Raw genomic sequence first — 22,159 nt, forward strand, 5'->3', positions numbered from 1 at the left:
GTGTGAAACGAAATTATGCATAAACTTTACAACAAAATGTTGTACTGTGTTAGGGGCCAGGGCGCTAGATTGCTATTACATTGCATAGTGACTGTGACAGGCATCTATTTCTAAAAAATATTAATAGGCTACAGAAAATTAAGTAAAAGACAAAACTGACTTTTTTGTCATGAATATACTGATCCCCCAACTCAATGCTGCATTAAATTGTGGCAACAGTAGGTAAAGTTAGTTTTAGCACAAATCAGATTTTGGATAGAAGGAGCAGAGATCTGTTTTTAACATTATCCCTTCTCCTTAGTCAGAGGAAGATAATGTACTTTGAATGCCAGCATCTATGGGGAGAAACTTGAGAAGCAATATAAGTAAATAAGATAAGAAGAAACTATATTGATCCCGCCTTGTGGGAAATTGGACTGCTGCAGCAGTGAAAGCAATAAGCAACCCAAAAAAAGTACAAACAGGATTTAGAAATAAAATAGTGAGATGAAACAAATAATTTGGACAAACAGTAGAACAGAATAAACATGACTGAGACCATATGCTGACCTCCTGTAAATTGGCCTGTATTAAAATTGTATTATATTTTGGTTAGTTTTAATGCTGTTGCAGTTATGAGTAGTCTGATTATGTCCAGTTCACAATGTTGACACTGAGGGCTTCTATACTCATCTGCTCTGTATGATTCGGACTTGTGCCTGAGCTCTTTTTGTGACATTTTACTGTTATTTATTTGTATTATACCAAAACATCACATTTTTGTATTTGTACGTGGCAACAGATTGCAGACTACCAATATATCTCTGCAGTTACTATTACTGTTGCATTCTGTCATTTAGAAACTATCCGGACATGAGAACACACTGAACAAAAGCTACCATAAGAACATGTTGGTAATGTAAAGAGTTTCATTATTAGTTCTAGCAATAAAGTACAGAAGATCAACTCGTATAGGTGTATGCACTGTTTGCTTTCCTGTGAGTGCATGCAGGATATTTCTGTAAGATAGCCTATATTTGAGTGATTAATAGCCAAAAAAAAGGAGAAATGGTTAATGAAACTATTCTTTTGATGATGTTCATGTATTGATCTGTTAAGATTGCCCATTTAATCCATTTTGTTTTATCTATAGCTATTATATTCTTATCAATTATCACTGAAACTAGTAGGCCTAATGACCAGCATCCATGAATTAAAATACCTTTTTTTTCATTTATACTACAACTACCATATGAATATGAGTCACTGCTGATTAAGTTTAAACCATTTATTTCCTAACACTCTTTTATGGCACCTGTGAACTCCTTTGAGGAACCAGCCTACCATTTTAGTGCATGGGATCAGTTTTGAGGACCGTGCGGGCGCTGTCCATTACCTGCGGTGCTGAAACTGATGATGAACCAACCCTGCATCCCATTTAGCAATTTTAACAGCACACTGCGTAGACCACGATGCGTTTTAATCCCTCGACGTAAAGTGGTTCAAGCTTGCAAATATATATCAGCATCAAACAAGTGGCCGTGGCAAGCTAGCTGGGGCCAAAAGTGCCAGTTTCCCCTCACCGGCTCACTCCAGTCACAGCGTGGTGTTGCGTCCCCACAGCCAGCCGCTGTGCGGATTCTTTAACGCCCGATAGGTAATTTTCTTACGCTCCCCGAGCTATTAAAGGTTAAACTACGTCGTGGGCGTAGCGGCTTCTTGTAATGGCGACCGTGCCGTAGATGTGCCTAGGTTTGTGAAAATGAAGCGAAGAAGAAGTTATTTCTTTTAAGTAAAACGCCGAGGTTCCCCAGAGGAGGACTTTGCGTCTACAACCATCATCTTTATAAGTGGTAAACTTAGCTGTACTTTTGAACTTTTGTGCCCCCGAGATGATGAAGCTCAAGTCAAACCAAACCCGGACGTACGACGGGGACGGCTACAAGAAGCGGGCCGCCTGTCTGTGCTTCAGGAGCGAGTCCGAGGAGGAGGTGAGGCCGGGGATGTCGCTGTGTGGCGGGCCGGGCTAACAGCAGTCTCCGTCGCTGCTCTCAGTGACTTCTCTGTTTGTTTATTTGATATATGTATCTTTATAGTTGTGGTTTATTCTGACTGGAAACAATGACTCGCTGTTTTCTTTATCCTCCCGTGTTGTCTCCTGAGGTTTCCAATTAAACCTCTGTTTTAGCGCCTGTCCGGTGTTATGTAAGCCTCTTTAGCTGGGCAGGTAGCAGCGTTTAGTTTTTACACCCAGTGTTTTACATTGAGCCAACCTGCTAGCCGCATGCTAATGCTAACGTTAGCAGGCTAACTAGCCGTGTAGCCGCGGTGGGCAGCCGGCTCTCGGCCAGCGACCACAGCCCACAGATCAGGCTGTGGCCAGGAGTGATTTTATCAACATGAGCGGTCGGAGCGAGGGGAGCCCGATGTTTTGATTTCCAGGGTGTCAGACAAACACATGTCCTGTCCGGTTTGAGATAAAAAAGACAAGCTGTTGGTGTTAACTGTGTTAGCGTTGTGCAACTGGTCCTGCTAGTCCAACACTGGTCTGACATGTAGCTGGTAGCGATGCTAGCTGTAGCCAGGAGACATCCGTGGTGTGACACATTAACGCGTTTTGCGGTGTTTACTTCGTGGCTTAAAATTCACAACGGTGAGATGTGGAGCCTCCTCTCAGCGAAATGCCCAAACTCCAAACTCACACCGCTGTGTTAGAGTTTATTGAAACCACGCAATATATATTAATGAGTCGTGGTGACTACCTCCGTGTGCTCGCACATGAAAGCCGCTCAAACTAGCATGTGAAGGGTTATTTGAGATCAGAAGCGATTTGGGAAGCCGATGTCCAGTCAACAACACGCACAAAGATGTCTTTGTAATGGAAACATTTTACCAAGGGAGGAGACGAATTGAGACTAAACCAATTCCTCATTCTGGTGGAAGTGGAGGCCGGATTGTGAACAACATGGGCTGATGATTACAGGAAACACATCAGTATTGTCGGCACGCAGCTAGAAACTTTTACCAGAGACTGTAGTCTACCATATCGGCACCAGGCCAAGCTTCAGATTTTCCCCAACAGAGTGTTGACACCGTGAACCCACCATACTTGCGTGGAAAGAAACAAACTCAGTGACTCATACCTAGTCCATTGAGGGGGAAAAAAGGCATGATCTGCATGAAACAAAATCTAGTTAACTGCTGGATAACTTACTTAGCTCTAGGGCTTTTGGTGTGATAGCTCGCAGGTATCTGGTGTGTCTCGTGTTTTGGGGGGGTTAGGCTGACTAATGCAGATCCATGAACATCTTACACATGCAGCAACAGTTGTGTAATATGAACACACAACAATAAAACAGCAGTGAGTTTGACTGTGGTGCCTAACCAGTCTTGAATGGGATGCGTTGCAGGTGCTGCTGGTGAGCAGTAGTCGACATCCAGACAAGTGGATAGTTCCTGGTGGGGGAATGGAGCCAGAGGAAGAGCCCAATGTTGCTGCAGCTCGAGAAGTGTGTGAAGAGGTTGGTTCTCTCAACTACTTATCATGTTATGTCTACTTTAAGTCTGTGTTGTTAGATTTTCTCCCTTCTTTGTCAGTGACCGATGTTGTCGGGTAACCGTTTTGATTGTGGACCGTGCACTGGCAAACCTTTAGCTGACCCCTGTACTCGAAGCATGGATGTGAAACATGCCTTTCTATAGCCAGGAATATTGTTCTAGGAATGGGTTTCCATTTTCAGCATCGCAAATTAGTTTTGAGTATAGGCTCAGAAGATGTATTGTATTTCATTCCCATTAAATCACATCTGAATTTAACACTGGCCCTAATACCTCGCTCTCAAAGCCCATTTTGTCAGTGCAGTCATCCTGTTTGCATGGACAGAAAGAGAGAGCCTAGCAACATGTAAGCTGTATCATAGCGTCATGTTACAAAGCAGTGTTTACGTGTCAAAGGAGGTCATACTGAGATTGAACACTGGCTACCCAGCGGTTCCACTGCAGTACAGTGCAATCCCACAAAAACGGCAAATGAGGGAAAACAATCGACGTTCGCTCTTTAAACATTTCAGATCTATTTTTACAACAGCAGCCTTGTTACAGAGGCTTTTTGAAGGGCAAATTTGGCCTTTTTGTTTATCTGTTTGGGGATGGATGTAAAACAATTAGTAAGCAGATCTGCAGCTCATTGGAAATCAATATCCTGCTTATACCGCCTTCATCCAGCCCTTAAATCTGGTGTTTTTCAGTGTTCTTGCTGTTCGCTGCCTGGGAATTTTCGATCAAAATGGCGACAGAGCACTGAAGACACTGAATCTCACCGGGCTGTCAGCTCTTGGCGGGTCACTGCCCATGTAAAGCCTATTCTCTGTGTGTGATCCATCACACTGATGGATGCTGATATCATCTCTTATCCTGGCTCCTGCTGTTTGGTCGCTTTGGCGGGTTTCAGGATGCTGCGACTTGCCAACACATTTCCACGGGGTCAAAAGCAATGTCACATCACTAACTGAAGTTTGTTGAAAGTGCTCAAAAGGCTGCATTTAGAAACTTTGTGGTGACTTTGAGTGGTACTCAATGCATCACCACGTACTGTGGCTTTCTAAGCCTCTTATTGGACGGTGGTGTAACAGGACATATCCTAATCCTCACAAGCTTATTCTGATGACCATATGAGCGGTGAGCGATTGCTTATGCTTATTGGTTTGGAGTCTTGCCAGGGATGACAGTGAATACACAGCACTCAGGATCAGGCCAAATGTTACTAAGGGTTCCTTTGTCTGCCTCGCTGCTGCTCACAACCTCCTCGTATCCTTGATGGTCACACACCTCGGCCCTGCTCTGTGAATACACAGAACATCATCACATAACTTGTAATGCAGCCCCAATGCTGTAACACCCTCCTCCAAGACGATGATGCCCAGTGGTCTTCAGTTACACGAGTGCCTTAGCTGGAAGACATAAAAACATACAAGTTGACATTTGGCCTATTACTTAATCCCTGGCACATCTTTGGGGTTTCTACGGGTGGGCCTGTTCTTTTCCATATGATCTATCTGAAAGCCTGAAGAGTACAACACCATGTACCAACAGTCCATGGTGCAGTGCTCGGAGTCAACATTTATTTATAGACTGAAACTGGAACCTGAAGAAGAAGCTGCAAAGATGTCAGCAAGTGGCTCGGCTCTGTATCTAAATCTGCCCTACTATTCACCTCTGGGAGTTAAGATCTTGGACCTTGTAGATTATTTTTGTTATTAGAATATGTTTAAAGTTAACAGGCAGCGCGAGGTGTTAAACAGATTGCTGCGGTTTAGGTTTTATGATCATGGAAAGCTCAATGTCAACAGACAGCAAAAGGCCTATTTTGTCTTTTGCGTGTGACCTTTTCACGGGAACTGTCATGATCCTCAAAACATGGTCAGCGTGTGACTTTGATGGCTGAAAAGTCATGTTTAAATGTATTTTTAAGCAGTGTTATTTAGAACCATAAGGTTTTAATCGACTAGTTGACTAACATAAAATTCTCTCCAAGATTTACTGATTACTGGTTTCAGCTTCTCCAATGTGAGGATTTGCTGCACATTTCCTTTTTATATAATTCTACATTAATGGCTCGAACATAGGCATTTGAAGATGTCACCATGGCTTCTTGGAATTGTAATGGTCTTTTTTTTTTATCAGCCACGACTCCAGGGCTGGTATTGTTTTCTTCTTGTGAGTGTTCATGGTAAAATGTCGTCCAGAATAGACCAACTGTAGTACTGTAGGTTTTGACTACTAGTGTAGACGCCTGTTAACGCATTTTGTTGCCATAATAATGTAAAAACCACAAGGTGCAGTCATGAAAGTTTAAAAGTTCGAAATATGGATGTGGTCCAAGCAAGGCGGCAGGAAGTGTGCAAGGGAGCATCACCTTCCTCTTTATGTGCCTCGTGTAACTGGGCTGTGACTGTATCCCAGTCACACATTTCCCATCATCCACTCTAAGACATAAGATACAACTAGTGACCGTCTTCCAATGAAAACACACCAGCCACAACACCACTACCATTGCTTGTCTCATAATGTAGTGAACATCATAATTAACATCATCAGTTTGATGAACATTGGGACTGTTGTGGTCACAAGATAGTCTCTACTTTAATTTTCTTTGATTCAACAAATTCATAATGAGACAATCATTATTTGCAGCACTTTATGCTGTAATTAAGTAGTTTGAGTTGTTATTCATTACGATAAATGCTTTCCAAGTAACGTTTGTGAATATTAATGTCACATTTTATCTTGTCCCGGGCTAAATCAGAACTCGTGACACTAAAATGTGACTTGAAGAAGGAATTGTGTAATTGTAAACCAGGAATTGGTTGGAATGAATTTGCAGGGGACAAAAACAATCTTATGATGTAATGTAATACACCGCAACACAAAACACAGCCTCAAAAAAATGCCATGAAAGTTATTGGATCTAGAGAAAATTAAATCGGCAAGTTTGACAACATCTTAACAGGGCCTATATTTTATGTACAGTAGATAGAGACAATTTAAGTATAAATTGGACTGAATACTAATTCTTAAAAGTCATTGCTTTTTTATTTTCACCAATTGCTCTTGTTTTTGTATTTTACAGGCCGGTGTGAAGGGGACTTTAGGTCGCTTAGTTGGAGTATTTGAGGTGAGCTGTTGCCCTTTTTGGTCTTCAAATGTTTACATACTGTGCAGCAGTTTTAAGAATGAAAAGTGAAAATATAACAACCCCCCTTCTCTCTTGCCCCCTCCCACAGAACCAAGAGAGGAAACACAGAACCTACGTGTACGTTCTTATTGTAACAGAGGTGCTGGAGGACTGGGAGGACTCGGTCAACATTGGTAAAGCACTGTTTTGTTTACTTGTCAAATTGGGGATCATATGGAGTTCTCAGACAGTCACATGGTGTTGGTAGCTTTGTTTTTCTTTCCTAGGCCTTAGTAATATCACAGTTGAAGGGATTTTATTGTATATGTTTGCCGGGGGAGATTATAACACGAGCTTTGTCGCCGCCACTTAGACGCCATGTACAGTATAGCACTGATAATTATTCAGAACCTATTGCTCATTATTTTCTCCTTCATGTTGTCTCTCACATGTCTTAACTTGCTCCACAATGGTGTGTTGTTCTGTCAACAGGGAGAAAAAGGGAATGGTTTAAAATAGACGATGCCATACAAGTGTTGCAGTGTCACAAGCCTGTGCAGGCCACCTACTTTGAGGCTCTCCAGGAGAGTTGCCTGACCAGTAATGGAACACCTTTGGTGACCACGATAGGTGGGGATCTCTCTCCGACCTACAGCATCAATCAGAGCTCCGTCTCGGGTATCAGATAACTAAAACCATAACTCTGACACCCCCTGGAGCTTTCGCCACCACTTGCGCTCTTACTTGTGTCATTTCTCTTCTCTTCTCTTCTCTATTTTCTCTTCTCTTCTCCTCTCTTCTCTACTCTTCTCTTCTCTTTTTTTTGTCTCAATAACATGGTTTGCCTTGCCAACTCCTTTGTGCCAGAGCTTTGGCACAGACTTGATGACAAGTGTTGGGTGAATAGTCTGAAACACTTTGTAAATGTAAATGTAATTTTTGACCCCTCTCTTTTTTTTTTTTTTTCTTTTTACTGACAACTGCATGAAATGTCCCCTTGCTCCTTTCATTCTTTCCTTAACGCGCCCTTAGCGTGGTGTTTATTGAATGCAAGAACTACTTTTTACTGTTGTAATGTAAAAGTGTATACTTAGTGCTTAAGCTGAAGGCTTTTGGTGGTCTTTTTAACGTCTCCTCCATTTTTTCGGTTATTTTTCTGTGAATGAATGTGCCCATTAGTGTAGTCCCTCCCCTGTTAATAAGGATAGGAAATGTTGTCTGCATCTGAATGAACAGAATTGTGGGAAGTGACTTGTCTTGCATGAGCACTGGTATGTTGTGTCACACTCGCTCGAGTGACCTGATTTTGACTGTGCGACAGACTTGTTGTAAGGTCTTTGGATTCTCTTTATTTTGCTCCTTATCATAGATATTGTTGATGTCTCTTTTATCAGAAGGATATGGCCCCTAGTAGTCTTTCGATTTCAAGTGTCAAGTGTGTTCTCTCTTTTTTTTGGGAAACTAGCCAAGCACTACAGGTTTCACTCTCAAACAGAGCATAAATACTGTACAGAGAGCGAAAGAATGTCAACACACAATGTAAAATGAACCACCTTTCTCCTCAGTGTCTTTACCTCCTTTTAATCCCTTTTTCTTTTCTTTTACTTTTAAATGCTTTCTTGTGACTGACTACAAAGTCTTCCTCCATATACTGAGAGGTTAGAAGTAGTATATTTCAAAATCATGGACTTGTAATTTCAAAATGCAGCACATATCACTTAAGTTATTAAAACCAATTTCTGTATTTTACTCCTCACATTCAGTTTGGGTTAAAAGCAATTGTTTACATTGTGTTTATAACATAGCACATGTGACTTTAGTGGGCACTTTTCATTATGGTCATTTTTTTTATTTTATTTTATTTTATTTTTTACCCTTTTTTCTTTAGTATTTAATCTGCATCCCCAAAAACACTCAAAACACCTGCTTGACATTGAAAGTAATGGAATCTTTAATGCTGTCTTTGGCAAGATGCAGAACAAACAAGCCTTGTACAGTTTGAGACCTCGTTTTTAACATGTAAAATGCTTTTGGATACTAGGTTTTTTTTTTTTCTTCTTTTGTCTCGTTTTTTTTTTCTCTTCTCTAATGTCTGGCAAAAGTCTCTTTAGCCGAGCTGCGTCACTCAGCCTCTGTGGCGGGAGGCAGCTGGCTCAATACTGTGAAACTGGAGGCGCTGTAGATAGCATGTAAGAGGTTTTTATTGTAAATTGTTTATTTCTGTATAGATCAAAAGTGAGAGTACAAATGACAAAACACATCTTACACATCTGTGAGTGCTACATGTCAACCGAGGCCGGTGGAGCTGATTTGAACTCATGGCGTAGGTTTTGAAGTTGTTGGAAATTTTCTCTTGAGATAGCATAGAGTACATCTGAGGATAAAGAACAAGGGCTGTGGCTGTGACTGTGGGGAAGAGCATAGAGCCTATTTATAATTGAATATTCTCCAAGTCTTTTTTTGTTTCCCAACCAAAAACAAATTTGTAATGGTAACTGATTACTGTCTTTTTTCCCTCATCTTTGGCAAGGCTATAAAATTAAGTATAACTGCAGTCTGGGTTTCTAAACCAAATTTCCTTAAGTGGGCTTTCAACCCTTTTTTGACCAATGACATACTGTATTATCACCTCTGGCAGTTTATTCGAAATATTATCGTTCACTTGGCGTCATTTTCGCGTGCACCTGTTAACTGTAAGCCCATTATTCAGTTGTCTTTTGGCTCTGTTTAGGTCTCCACCAAATGCTGAAGGATATATCTGCTTCTTTTAGCTGTCTGCTGGGGTACCATTAGAGCAGTGCGAATTAACCAACAATAGATGATGGGGTGTAAAATCCAAACCAAAAATTATAATTTTCTACACATTCGTCCGTACAAAATCCCCTGTAAATCAGCAATTACTGTAGACATTTATCACCAGATCATGTTAATACAGATAAGTATTCAACTTGTTAGCACTCAAACTGCAGTCATGATGATGATCACATGCCTATGGAAACACTCACCCGAGTTGTAGTTCCTATTTGCCACCAAAATGAAGTTCATTATAAGTTTTTTTTTATCTGAGTTAAACATGAGGATGCTCACAGTTTACTGGTCTGTGAAGTAGTAACCGTTTATTAAACTTTGAATATGGACAGAAGACTCCAGAGATTAAGGAGAAACCCTTCATGGGAAATAACATTGAATACTGAAAACCAGTGGAACAAATTCTAAAACATGAAGAAGAGGCAGGGGAGGCTCGGTACAGTGGTTGTCAGTCAGCAGTGACTGTATTTCTTCTGTCTTTTCTTCTATGTAGTGTTGAAGGTGCTTCACTGTCCCCGATAATCAGGCTTTACACAATCTCCTCATATTAGCCTGTTATAATCCAGAAATTCAAACGTTTTTGTGAATGACATCACCGGTTAAAGGAGTCTAAAGTCTCTTACAACGATTTGAGACTTCGACCCGGTTTTACTGCTGTCTATCAGAAAGGTGTGGTGGCTAAAGTCTTGCTTTATGATGCCCTACCTGGCACTTCCTATGAGATCTTGTGTTGATTAGAGCTTTTTAGTCTTCATCTAAATGTGCAATGACCTTTTTTAAGGGGATGAACCTGTATATGGCTGAAAAACAAAACGTAACCCTGGGTAATTGACGATTGAATTCACTCTTGCTGGTTTGATGTTGGTGACAGGTACTGTCAAAATGAATGTGAGGAGGATTTCCAAAAGTACTAGCCAGTGACTTAATTATTAATGACCACTCTTTTTCTGTCTATTTTTTTTCTGTTTTCTTTAATTGGTTGTGTTGTTGACAAGCTAATATCTTGTACATAGCTAACACAGTACCCTTACAGCCAGAAGATGTACTGTGGCTTTGGTCAATACGGATTAGTCATTTTTATAAATATATTTTGACCGACTTCCTTCTATTTCAAAAATAAGGCTCTGATTTGAATGGAGTAATTAAGGCTCAAATTCAGGAAGGATTTTAGGAAATAAGTATCTCAACATAAAAGGGGTAATAATGGGGCGTTTAGATAGAGCAAACATCTACCCTTTCTTCCTGAAGGTTTCTGCTGTTAAAATTGGCTCTTTTGTACAGAAAATGTTGAAGTTTCTTAACTTGGGCAAAACAGAAAATTGATTTGTGAAAGTTCAATTGGCTCTTAAGATAAAATCACTTCCTTTTTCCTTTTGACGGTTTAAATATGTATTTCCATGTCAACTAAATGGCCCCACCTTGTGGCCACAGCAAAAAGGAAAAAAAAAAAAAAAGAAATATACTGAATGAAAAGCACATCACTTAACAGGTGAAGATTGTCACATTCAATTTCCTTAAGCATAATGGTCAAACCATTTTATCAACTGAATCACTTAAAACATATGTCTATTTGAATTGATTAAGGGGGAGAAAAATTGCCCCCAAAATTCAGTTTCAGTTGATTAACAAACTAAACAGGTGCACTTGTAGCCGTTGACCTCAGCCTTGAAGTTACATGGTCGTAAATGTGTTCTCCAAGGTATATGTGTCACTGGAATTTTCTTTTCCTCTCTTTTGTCATTTGGGACTGTGGTATAAAACCAGTGCAAGAAGACTGAAGATTGTAATATAAATGTGCCAACAAATAAACACCAGTATTTCACATTCATGCCAGTGTCTCTCTCTGTGTCTGTGTGTGTGTCTCTAATTGTGCGGATTACTCAATAGCAAGTAGTGAGTGGCCATTTTTTGCCAAAATATATTGTAAAGTGGACCAGTTGAACATGCTTTAACTTTGTAGTTTTCATATGTCATGTATCAAATCATATATCAATGCTACAAATCAGTGGCCAGATTGTGTCACAGTTCTACTCTACATGCATATACCATGTCTGCTACAGGGCTGCAACTCACAAATTATTTTAATTCTCAATAATAATCTACAGATTTCTTTATCAGTGGATCAAATGGTCTTGTTTAGAAAATGTAAAAAGTGTTAAGGGTAACTATTATGGACAGGATCCAAATTTGTTGTTTTAACAGTCTAACATGCCAAATCTTCAGTTCACTTTCACAATCAAATGTGACCATTGAATTATCACATCTGAGAGTTTAATTGACAGATCTTTGGAGTTCTTGCCTTAAAAATGATTAATATATGTAATATCACAATATATTCAGATACATTTTCTGCCTAGTAATAATTGCAGCTTTTATCTACCTTCATTTCTTACATACTCTTTGCAAACTACTGTGTTTGCACTGTGTATGTTAGCAGGGTATATACACAAATCTTTGAGTCAATTTACTACCATTTAATACCTTTTTTCACTACCTTCAGATTTTTTTTAATACCACCACGACATCGAGTTGCACCAAGTATCAATCAGAAAGATTTTATGACATGTACATAGATTTTATCATCCAACACTTACTTACATCATTACCATTACCCAGGAGACTCGGTTGCACAACAGGGCATCATCCATAAGTCATCAGGAACATTTGATCAAAAATAAAATATCTTATCATGCCTTTCTCAATCACCAGCCTCTCTCCCCTGATCCCACCCTCACCTGCCCCCCCCCCTCCCCCTCCCCTCACTCACTCACTCACTCACCTCCCTCCACCTCCCTCCCTCCCTCCCTCACCCAGTTTGCCTCGCTCCGTCTTCCTTCCTCACCTCCCTCCCTCACCCAACTCACCTCACTAACTCTTTAAATAAATACCTGGTTCTGTCTCTACCGTCACAGAACACAGTGGTAGGCCATATATATGTTTTTTTTTTTACATCAGTGTGAAAAGTTTCAACAATGTCCGCACATCTGCACCGTCGGTCTGTGTCTCATGTGCGTTCCATCTGACCTCAGCTCTCAGTAGAAGCTGCAGCTGCTGCAGGTGTCTGTATCTGTAGCGCTTCGGGGCTTCCTGCCCTTTCAAACGGAGCAGACCCGGACCTGGTCCGACTAAACACCGGGCTGGCGGTAGAAGGTTCATGGAGCTGTGAGCCGCGAATGCATGAAAAAAGAGCACATCTGATGTGCGGCGCGTGACGTGCATCTACATTGACACACACATAGGCTACATCAAGGCGCCTGTCATCTCAATTTAAGTCTTCTGCAAACTTGCATTTTCCCATATTCGAAACGTTTTGCCACACGCTAAAATCCGAAGAGATTCACTAGCACTTCTATCCGCCTGACAACTATGCGCGCGAAGACGATTTTAGATTTCTAGCGGCCAATGAATACAATGAATTGATATGACGTCAATATCATTCCTTTTTTTTTTTGAAGTAGCGGCGCAAGCAAGTAATGCTTTATTTATTTTCTTACGCCTATTTCATCAAAATAAAACCAGTCATTGTCCAAAAGAAAAAAATAATACCTATTCTTTAAAATTAATACCTTTGGACCAAATTTATCACTTTTTAAGGCCATTAAATTTTGCTTTTTTGATTTATCACTTTTTAATACTTTTTAAAACCCCGCGGACACCCTGGTTAGACGAATATACTGTTTATTTATCCAAAATGCACTGTGAACACACAGTTTGCACTGTGATACTACAGTGTGACCATTGTGGTAAGTTGAGAGTGACTTTTCCAGCTGTGTTTAAGCCATTGATAAAGCCTAAATCAACACTATATTGATTAACTGACAAAAAGAAAAAAACAAAGTTACAAGTATACGTAATTGGACTCTTAATGTGTTGGCCACACAACACTCTGAGTGTGGTGTTCTTTCACAATGCAGTGCACAAAGGAAACTGCTCACAGCTGGAGTAAATTAAAATAAATGGTGGATATGCTCCAGAAACACATCAGAGAGGAACTCCTTAAAATGGATATTCGGGGGGGGAACAGTTTTGCCATCTCTCTGTTCTGTGGCAATTTGATGACGCAAGCATCATTTCATGCTAGTATAAAATGTTTGAGTAAGATTGATTTTATATCTTCTCTTACAGCACAGTGTCCAGAATCTGCAAGGGTACATACAGTAGTTTACATAGCTGAAACAGTGTATGATTAATGAACTACAAAGAGGAACTCAGATACACCATCTCACTAAAAGAATGCCTCTTTGTACAGACGTTTTTGAGTACACATTTTGTTGCCTGATCAACAATGCACTACAAACTTGAAACTATTTTTAAGAATTGGGACACTGCAGATTTTTTGTTATTTCACAATAAAAGCAGCCATAAAAGTAGCATGTGTCCTTTTTTTATATGAGTTGTATAATTGTTCATTCTTTCCCCACAAGAAGTTGTTTGTTGCACATTCAAGTCGTGTTTCACATCAATGTACATGCTCTAACATCAATGACACAGCATGCATGATGCAGCTGGATTGGTAGACACACGTTAAGACTATTTGGTTAAACCCCAGCAGTTAGAAGTCGCCTACATTCAAGATGTCCCATATTTTCTAATGATCAAATAAAGCTGCAATTTACAGTGCAAAATTGCCATAAGAATATCTAGTAATAGTTACCAGTGGTCTGTTTTAGAGACTACCATGGAAATGGCTACAATCCCTGTTGCAAATACTATTATTAGACTTTATGATTAACCAGGTATTGCTGAGATAATCAGAACGTTCATTTAACATTGACACTATGTAATATGCACGTCTTCTCAGAAGTGATGATTTGCTCCTTTTTGTTTTTTTTAAATGTGATCTTTGGCTCTGCTCTGGAAATTGGAATTTGCATTTTTATAGTATTGTATGATATCATTTTAAAACCATACAACTGTCAACATGACAGCAGAAACTGTACTCTCAAAATGCTTAAAATACAAAAAACTAAAATTTTAGAGATTGAACTTGATGTTTTGGAAGAATCTTTGCATACTGGAGAAGCCAATAAGGACCAATACTATACTTACAATAGTTTAACTTAATCAACTTTAGCAGAGCTCTGCAGCATTTTTTACTTGCTTGTTTAGTCATTATCCATCTCACTAACCATGACCCATCTCTGCCTCCTGGGCTGAGCTTGTCTTATGAGGATGGAAAAGGTGAGTATGAGCCTCTGACATAGAAAAAAAACTCACCTATAGTTTATGATATACTGTATAAACATAGGGAGCAAGTTGTGTTATTGTAAGAACCTGTTTACACTTATTTTCTGTATGGTTAATGTTATAATAATTTTCTTAGGATAATTAGTCTCACAATCTTGTTTTCCTCCTCTGCCTCCTGAGCTGCTGATGGACAGAGAACCATGGACAGAGAAAGTGAGAATGATCAGCAATATTATATAATACAATATAAAGACAGTAGAGTGAACTAATGTGTACACTAGCTACATGCCTTCATTCATATTTCACTGTAGTATTAACACCACTAGTCGGCCTCATGATTGTAAAACTTTTTGTCTCAGCTCCTATAACTTGCTGTGTGTTCATTGTAGGGCTCTCAAATTTCGACACAAAGTCCACTCATTTGTCTACTACAATTAGAAAATGTACGGTATGCAACTTCTCAGTGTGTGTGGAGCTTCCGCTGTGTTTCCCCTGCTTTTAATTCAAAATAAAAAGTGCACGAGAACACATTACTTGGCCTCCATATTGTTTCTAGGTGCCAGAGGGCTGCATTCATTTCTGATATTTTCAAGTGGGGCATGAGTTGGGAAAGGTTGGAAACTCCTGTTCTACATTATAGTCGTGGTTTTATTCAAACTTGAGGACTGACATGAGAACCTTAATCTGACAGACAATTGTTAACTGAAGGGGACTAGCATCCATTTGTTCTTCATGGGAACTACATAATAAAAGGATGTATGGTTAAACACAGTCACCATTAAGACACCGAGACGTTCAAGCTGTATTTGAATTTTTCTTTATTGTACACAAAGAGATAGTGAAATTTACTGAGGCTGAGGTCCTCTGCCACGTCCAAAGCCACCCCTCTGCAACAGGAAAAAGTTCTGTCAGTGCACCGGAGTTTAAGAGCAGAGTAAACTTTTACAACCATACTATGCAAGCTAATTTTTTTTATTATTATTGCAGCCAGTATAAAACCACACCTATACTATAACAATGTTTCAGGATGTTGTGGATATGGGTACTTCACATAGAAATCATTACTGATTTGTCATCACAGGAGAAAACAAGATTCACAAACAAAAAAACTGAATATAACTTACAAACTGGAATTCTGCAGCAGCTCCAGCACCGGCCTCTGCTTTCTTGTCAGCACCAGCTGAGGGGGGGAAAAAAAAAAATTAGCAAAGAATTGATCAATGTGCTTGGGGAAAAAAAGATTTTTATATACATATTTTACATCACTACAAAAATTTTCTAAAACATCCTTGACTATTCTTTTCAATTTATATATTTGTATTACTGACATTGTCTTTGACTGTGGGAAAATTAATTGCTTCTTAGTTATCACATCTGAATTGTCACCTAGCTCATCAAGGATGATAAGGGTTTAATAACCACTCATTGCACTTAACACAAAACAAGACCACAGCCAGGGGTGAAAGGTGTTGCTGAAGTATACGTACGGGGAGCGGCAGCTCTCCTGTATGTATCTCTGTCGGCCTCCCCGCGGTTAAGGCGGGCGGGCCTCTCGCCTTCCATTCCTGCAGAAACAAATGACCAGTGAGTAAAACGCATTCAAGCCATAGGTATTACTAAACACATGCATGGTAGACGGAACAGGGCAACTCCTTTACGTGTAGATTAATGACAAAGCTGAGAAAATGATGCTTTAGGGGGAAAATGCCAACACATCCATGTGATAAATGTGTCTATAAAGGATGCTCAACTGATCTCGGTGAGGTTTTAACTTGAGCAGTACACATCTTTCAAATATGAAACAATACGCACTCAGTATAGTCAACCTGGTTTAATCAGACCTTACCAGAGAGGCTGTGCCCTTGTGTGCAAACAACAAGATTCAACAATCTCATGTGGTAAACATACACAGAAACAGACACTCAGGGAGAGTTAGATTTTGTCATTTATTTCCAAGTCATCGCTCTTACTACCAAGTTAGTAAGATTTTATCTCAAGCTGATGCACAACTGGAAATGATCAATGAGAGCTGCTGAGCTCAACACTGAGCAATGGCTGCTGCCTTTTCTCTCCATGACGTTAAGCTCTGTGGTATGCTTCAAGTCAGCAGGTTTACATCAATGGATAATGACTTTTGGTTTAGTTAAGTCAGATTCCACATTTTACAAATCAGCCTACAATTAATTTGAAGTCATCTGAAAGCTAAAACTGAAGTATGTGTTGGTATACCAGTGGTATTGATGGATACCAATGCTAAAAAAGCAGCATCTGTACAGATATCACTGGCAGTGTGTGACCGGTGTTGTGGCATTTGCGCTCCAGAAATACAGTGCATTCCAGTGGCGAATGAACAAACTTTAACGAGTTGATCAACTTAAAACACATGATGTGTGTAAGAGACAGCTTACCCTTGGGCCTGGGCCTTGCGGTCTCAGGGCGGGTCTGGCGGCGCAGAGTGGCGGGCACGATCTCAGGGGGCAGGTGAAGGAAGTCTCTCAGGTACTGGATACCCTCATTGGTGAGGTACCAGTAAAAATGACGCCAGGCAAATTGCTCCTTGACATACCCACAGGACTTCAGGGACTGGAGAAAGATGGGTAAAACATTTTAACTTTAAACCACATATAACTTCAATGATGACCAACTCCCATTGATACCACATGGCAAGTCTGTCTTTTATGCTCTGGGTTTCCAAACTCAGTCTGCTAAACCTCCTTTAATGTGTATTTAAAATTAAATTAATACCCATTGAAACCATAACAGTATTATTGATTCATGAACTCTTGAATACATGTTGATCTGAATGCAAGTGCACACCACTGCCTGGTGGATCACATCAATGTGACTGATCATGTTAGAGCTGGGATAATACTGCAATTTACAATATGCCAACATTTGCATCTTTACATCAACTAGTTGTATGACTGCAGAGTCCTTGTAAAAAATATCTTGGTACTTTATCAATTATGGTACAACTCATCCCTGTCCTGGAAACATCAGCCTCCAAAATGTAATTGTGACTTGGAAGTTAATGTGTGTTACACAGCTGTACTAAGGAACCTATTATTACATATTTATACACCATCGAGTAACTTGGATGGTGCACTGCATGTCCTACTGGTCTCATCCACGGGGTCATAGGACTTTGACACTGCGCCTGTGATGATCACTGACATCCTGTTGTTCCCTCCATTATACACACCAGCACCAACAACTTAGACAGTACCATAGCCGTCGGTAACAATTCAACACTAGAGAGTAAACTCCTCTGCTTCATTTACAGCTCTATCCTCTGTGAACTCCCAGCCTCCAACATCTCAGTGTCTCACCTGCATCGCTTTCATCACATGAAGGTTGGGCACATTCTTGTCAGCAAGCTCGGGATGCTTGGCCAGGTGGACATCTTTCTTGGCCACCATGACTCCCTCCTTGAAGAGGAGTTCGTAGATAGCAATGCGGTTCTTCTTGGGCATCAGCATCTGTGTCGAGAGATGAGAGTTTAAACTGTTATTTCCTCAGCGCCACCATGCTAGTCAGCATGCTAGCTAGCTAGCCCAGCTACCGCCACAGACGGACCGGTGTACCGGTCAACGCGTCTACCGACCAGCAGTTTAATGAAGCTAAAACGCTAAAAACACACAAAGTGTCTACTTTACTGATGGCACACATTTATAAACATTTGCGTTAGCCAGGGCGGCCTGCGTTAGCCGGGAAATATGGCAGCCATCAGCGAACATCGGACTGTGGGCTACTCTCATCTTTTACTCTGATATCCGATTATGTGTAAAATCCAGAACTAAAATACTTCGGTGTACTCATCTGAGACATAAAGACCAACCGAACTTCAAACATTAATGTATTTTATATCAAGAGATGTGTAAGATTTATTCAGATTTAGACGCCGAGTCTGTCTTTACCTTTCCACTTGTTAAGGGACCGGAGCCGGAAGGACAGTTCGTTGTTGCTCGGGAAGGTTTATCCCCTCGGCCCGGGGCGACCGGAGAGGTGCTGCCCCTGCCGGCGTGGAGGCAGCAGCAGCTCCACACACAGGATGGCGATATTACATGTAGCCTACCTAATGCACTTCTGGACAACATTATGTTTTACTTTTTGCACCTTGAGCCAGTGATTACAAACCCATATTTCTTAGTTCGGCTATTTGGTGTCTAATAATTGATAGCCTAGTTGCAGATTAATTGACCAATTACTTTCTTTTTATTTTATTTTACCTTTATTTTACACAAAGTCCCTTGAGATAATCTAATTTCCAAGGGAGACCTTGCAAAGAGGCACACTAGTGCAATACATTCAGCAAACAGAACAGAAAACTTGCATACAATTTAGACCTCATAAAATCATTAAGACCAGTTCAAGGATAGCAGTTACACTCTTCGATAAAACAGTTTTTGAATTTATCCATGCAGGGAAATAAAGTGCTTAGGCTGTAGCAAATCTTGCAGATTGTTCTATGACAAAGGTGCCCCATAGGAAAAAGCAATTCTAGGGTGGATTCAAAGGAGCTGATGTGATGAGCGGGAGTTTATTCTTTGGTGGAGACATGAGGCGACACAGATAAGGTGGTAGTTTGCCCAACACGGCCTTGTAAATAAATGTAAGCCAGTGCTGATTAAATTAATTCAACAACCATTCACCGCAGATCCCAATTGTAACTACACTGCATAAGAAAAAAATATCTTCATTAGTAGTGCATCTGGAACATGGCTGAAATTGGGTGCATGCAAAGTTCTGGTGCAGACCTCCATGTGCCTGACCCATCTGCATATTAGGAAAAATAAATAAATGCTATTGAAGCCACTATATTTTCAAAGCACCTGAGTCAAGGTGATTTTGCTAATGATTTGAACTACGCTCTTAACTGTCCAAAGTCAGAGGTCAGGGGCTCAGTGCTGACCTTCTTTTTACAGTCTATGGTGCTGACCCCAGCCTCCTCGCCAATAACACCAAAGCCCTGGCGGGGTCCCTCCCTGTGTTGGCATGGGTTTTCTCCAGGTGCTCCAGTTCATCTGACACGTGAATTGAATGAATTGAACGATAAAATTGTTCAATTAGGTTTTTGTTTTTGAATCTTCTTTTTCTTAGATCTATAAAGGAAGTCAATCTATAAGGAAAGGCCGTGCATATGGCATAGGCTATAGGCCTATTTTCTAATCACATTTTTCATGTTGAATAGTGATCATGTCTATCTTATTTACAAAACAAATTCTACATTATACTAAATCTCTAGCACGTCTCTCTCAGGGCCATCCTTCATGTAGGCCTATACACAGCCTTTATTTTGGAAGAGCTTCCCGGAAGTCACACTGTTCATCATGGCAGTCTTGACGCCCCCCTCGGACCATCCCCCAACTGGCGGCTCCTTTCAGCTACATCTATCGACGGAACGACGGAGGCGGCCGCAGCTGATGAAGACAGTCAGTAGCTACATTTTAAAACAACACACAGACGCTGGATGATAATTTAATTTCCGGTATGTTACCCTTTATGTTTTCTGTCCATTTTTGCTTTGTTGTTGATAAAGTGAGAGCATTCACACAGCGACTAATGCTGAACCGCTATATCTGCCGTCGCATTTGTCAGCATCATGCACTTTAGTCCCACCGACCTCTGCTCCATCACTGCGAGCAGAGGTCGGTGGGACTAAATGAAAGTGCATGATGTTAAAAGTGACTTGTTTTGAAAGGAATAGCCTTCCAGTTGTAGGCTCTTGTGTTTCACGTTTGCGTGATAAAAACAAAAACTGCAGCTTGAGGTGAAGTGTTGGAGATGTAACTTGAAACACCTCCGTTCTGCAGCTGCTCCTGCTTTATTAGGTTTATTAAAAACAATAACCAGGATGTCTATAGACTGTATAGTATATGATATGATATGTGCACAGTTTGATGTAGCCTAAAGAAAATACAGCATCTCCACGAGTTGCTGTGCAACCAGGAGCAGGCTGCAGCAGTGCACAGTCAGGGATGGCTATAAAGTCAAAAAGCTCGTCCCTGGGGAAAAGTCCCAGCTTCCTCCAGACCAGCACATTTCTTTGATTTATCACTGGAGAGCAGATGGTGGTAGACGAGGTCCCAAGCCGCTGGGAGGTGCAGACCCCCATCTGACCACAGGCTAATCTCTGAGCTCTGTCCACGGTTCTGAACTCTGATCACTGAGGGACTGTTGCACCTTACACAGTAGAGACAGCAGAGCAGCCGTAAGGCACGTGTGGATTACTGGGCCTGCTGCGCCCACTGGGCACCGGTGAGCCTCTCTTTGAAGATTTTGTTGAAAAGTCAATGAAACAAGTGCAAAAAGATGGGGGGGGGGGGGGGGGGGGGGGGGGGGGGGGGGGGGTAGGCTACTGGAGACACAAAATAACCAAAGGGATACACATATTAGCTGCACAGAGCTGCACAAGGACTACAAAGTCGTACAAAAAAGCTTTAAAGACATCTAGACGTGAAACAGCTGCGAAAAGGTGAGAAGAAACGCAAATGATGGTTAGATGGTCATTTTCACAGAGTTTTTGCTGGTTGACCCTGCTTCCTGTTGTTTGTTATGAAGAAGTTTAATCCTGTTTCTGATCATCCAAACCATCAACCCGGCCTAAACAACAGCAGAGATATAAAACCAACTTGATCATGATGCCAGGTCTCTCTCATTTCATGGAGAGAGAGGCGTGAGTGAGTCTGTGAGTCTCTGCTTTTATTTGAGCGAGTGCCTAATTGGATTATTTAAGTGACGAATTAGAAACACTCATTCAATTTGCAGCAGCAGGTTCAACTCCTCTCTGTTTTCATAGGACGAGTGACAGATTAGGTGTCATCGCTAATGTAATTAATCAGACCCGACCCTAAATTGCTGTCTTTCTCTGTATGAATAATTCTAGTTTCGACCATGTTATTCCCAGTGGGCAAAAGACAGGCAATTACAATTTGTACTTACAAGCCTGGCATGTCACATCTGGTGCTCACATTAAAGCATTGGACGATTGAAAGAGCTGTCGTCCTACTCCTGTTGCCCCTTCAAGCTTTTTTCATCTGTGTCTTGGTTTGGATCAATGCAAATAAAATTCTCATTTCAATCCCGTTCCCTCTGAGAATTACCACAACACTTAAGAGCTTACAAGTGTTTCAGTGTTACGCACTGTTCTCCTACAAGGCCTGTCAACATGTGGGCCGGGTAGATTTTACACCATATATGGACACCAAGTCAAATTATATATAATTTGACTTGGTGTCCCAACTTAATGAGTGGTGGGTCTTCCTTCAACTTTTAATTTATGAAATACTCTTGGTAATATTCAGACAGATGATACAATGCTGTTTCTCTCAAGAGTTGTTCTCAAATTTAATTATAATGGATTCTCAGAAATTCATTAGTACAGGTCATTAAATCAAGTTGAAGCACTCAAAGTTCAAACAGCTGAACTCATGTTGAAGTAAATTAAAGTTAAATTAACCTGAGATGAACAACATTTGTATATTTTATATTAAATTAACGAGGAAAAACTAG

The 22,159-nt window shown here is 40.6% G+C and overlaps 3 protein-coding genes across 3 annotated transcripts in view; 1 reads left to right on the forward strand and 2 right to left on the reverse strand.

Annotated features, from left to right (window-relative positions):
* Positions 1-22,159, reverse strand: part of phc2b (polyhomeotic homolog 2b) — a 233,622-nt gene that overhangs the window by 32,975 nt on the left and 178,488 nt on the right. The window lies entirely within an intron of this gene.
* Positions 1,690-10,918, forward strand: nudt3b (nudix (nucleoside diphosphate linked moiety X)-type motif 3b). The gene is made up of 5 exons (XM_083972513.1): positions 1,690-1,970; positions 3,390-3,500; positions 6,608-6,652; positions 6,762-6,846; positions 7,145-10,918. The coding sequence occupies exons 1-5, from the start codon at positions 1,872-1,874 to the stop codon at positions 7,339-7,341; spliced, it is 537 nt and encodes a 178-aa protein (XP_083828639.1). The 5' UTR covers positions 1,690-1,871; the 3' UTR covers positions 7,342-10,918.
* On the reverse strand, positions 15,449-18,633 carry rps10 (ribosomal protein S10). The gene is made up of 6 exons (XM_083971051.1): positions 18,565-18,633; positions 17,977-18,126; positions 17,056-17,230; positions 16,135-16,212; positions 15,772-15,827; positions 15,449-15,534 (listed from the first exon to the last, which is right to left on the reverse strand). Exons 2-6 carry the CDS (start codon positions 18,124-18,126, stop codon positions 15,493-15,495), a joined length of 501 nt encoding a protein of 166 aa, XP_083827177.1. The 5' UTR covers positions 18,565-18,633; the 3' UTR covers positions 15,449-15,492.

Source organism: Trachurus trachurus (genome assembly GCF_905171665.1).
Source record: "Trachurus trachurus genome assembly, chromosome: 5".
Lineage (NCBI taxonomy): Eukaryota > Metazoa > Chordata > Actinopteri > Carangiformes > Carangidae > Trachurus > Trachurus trachurus.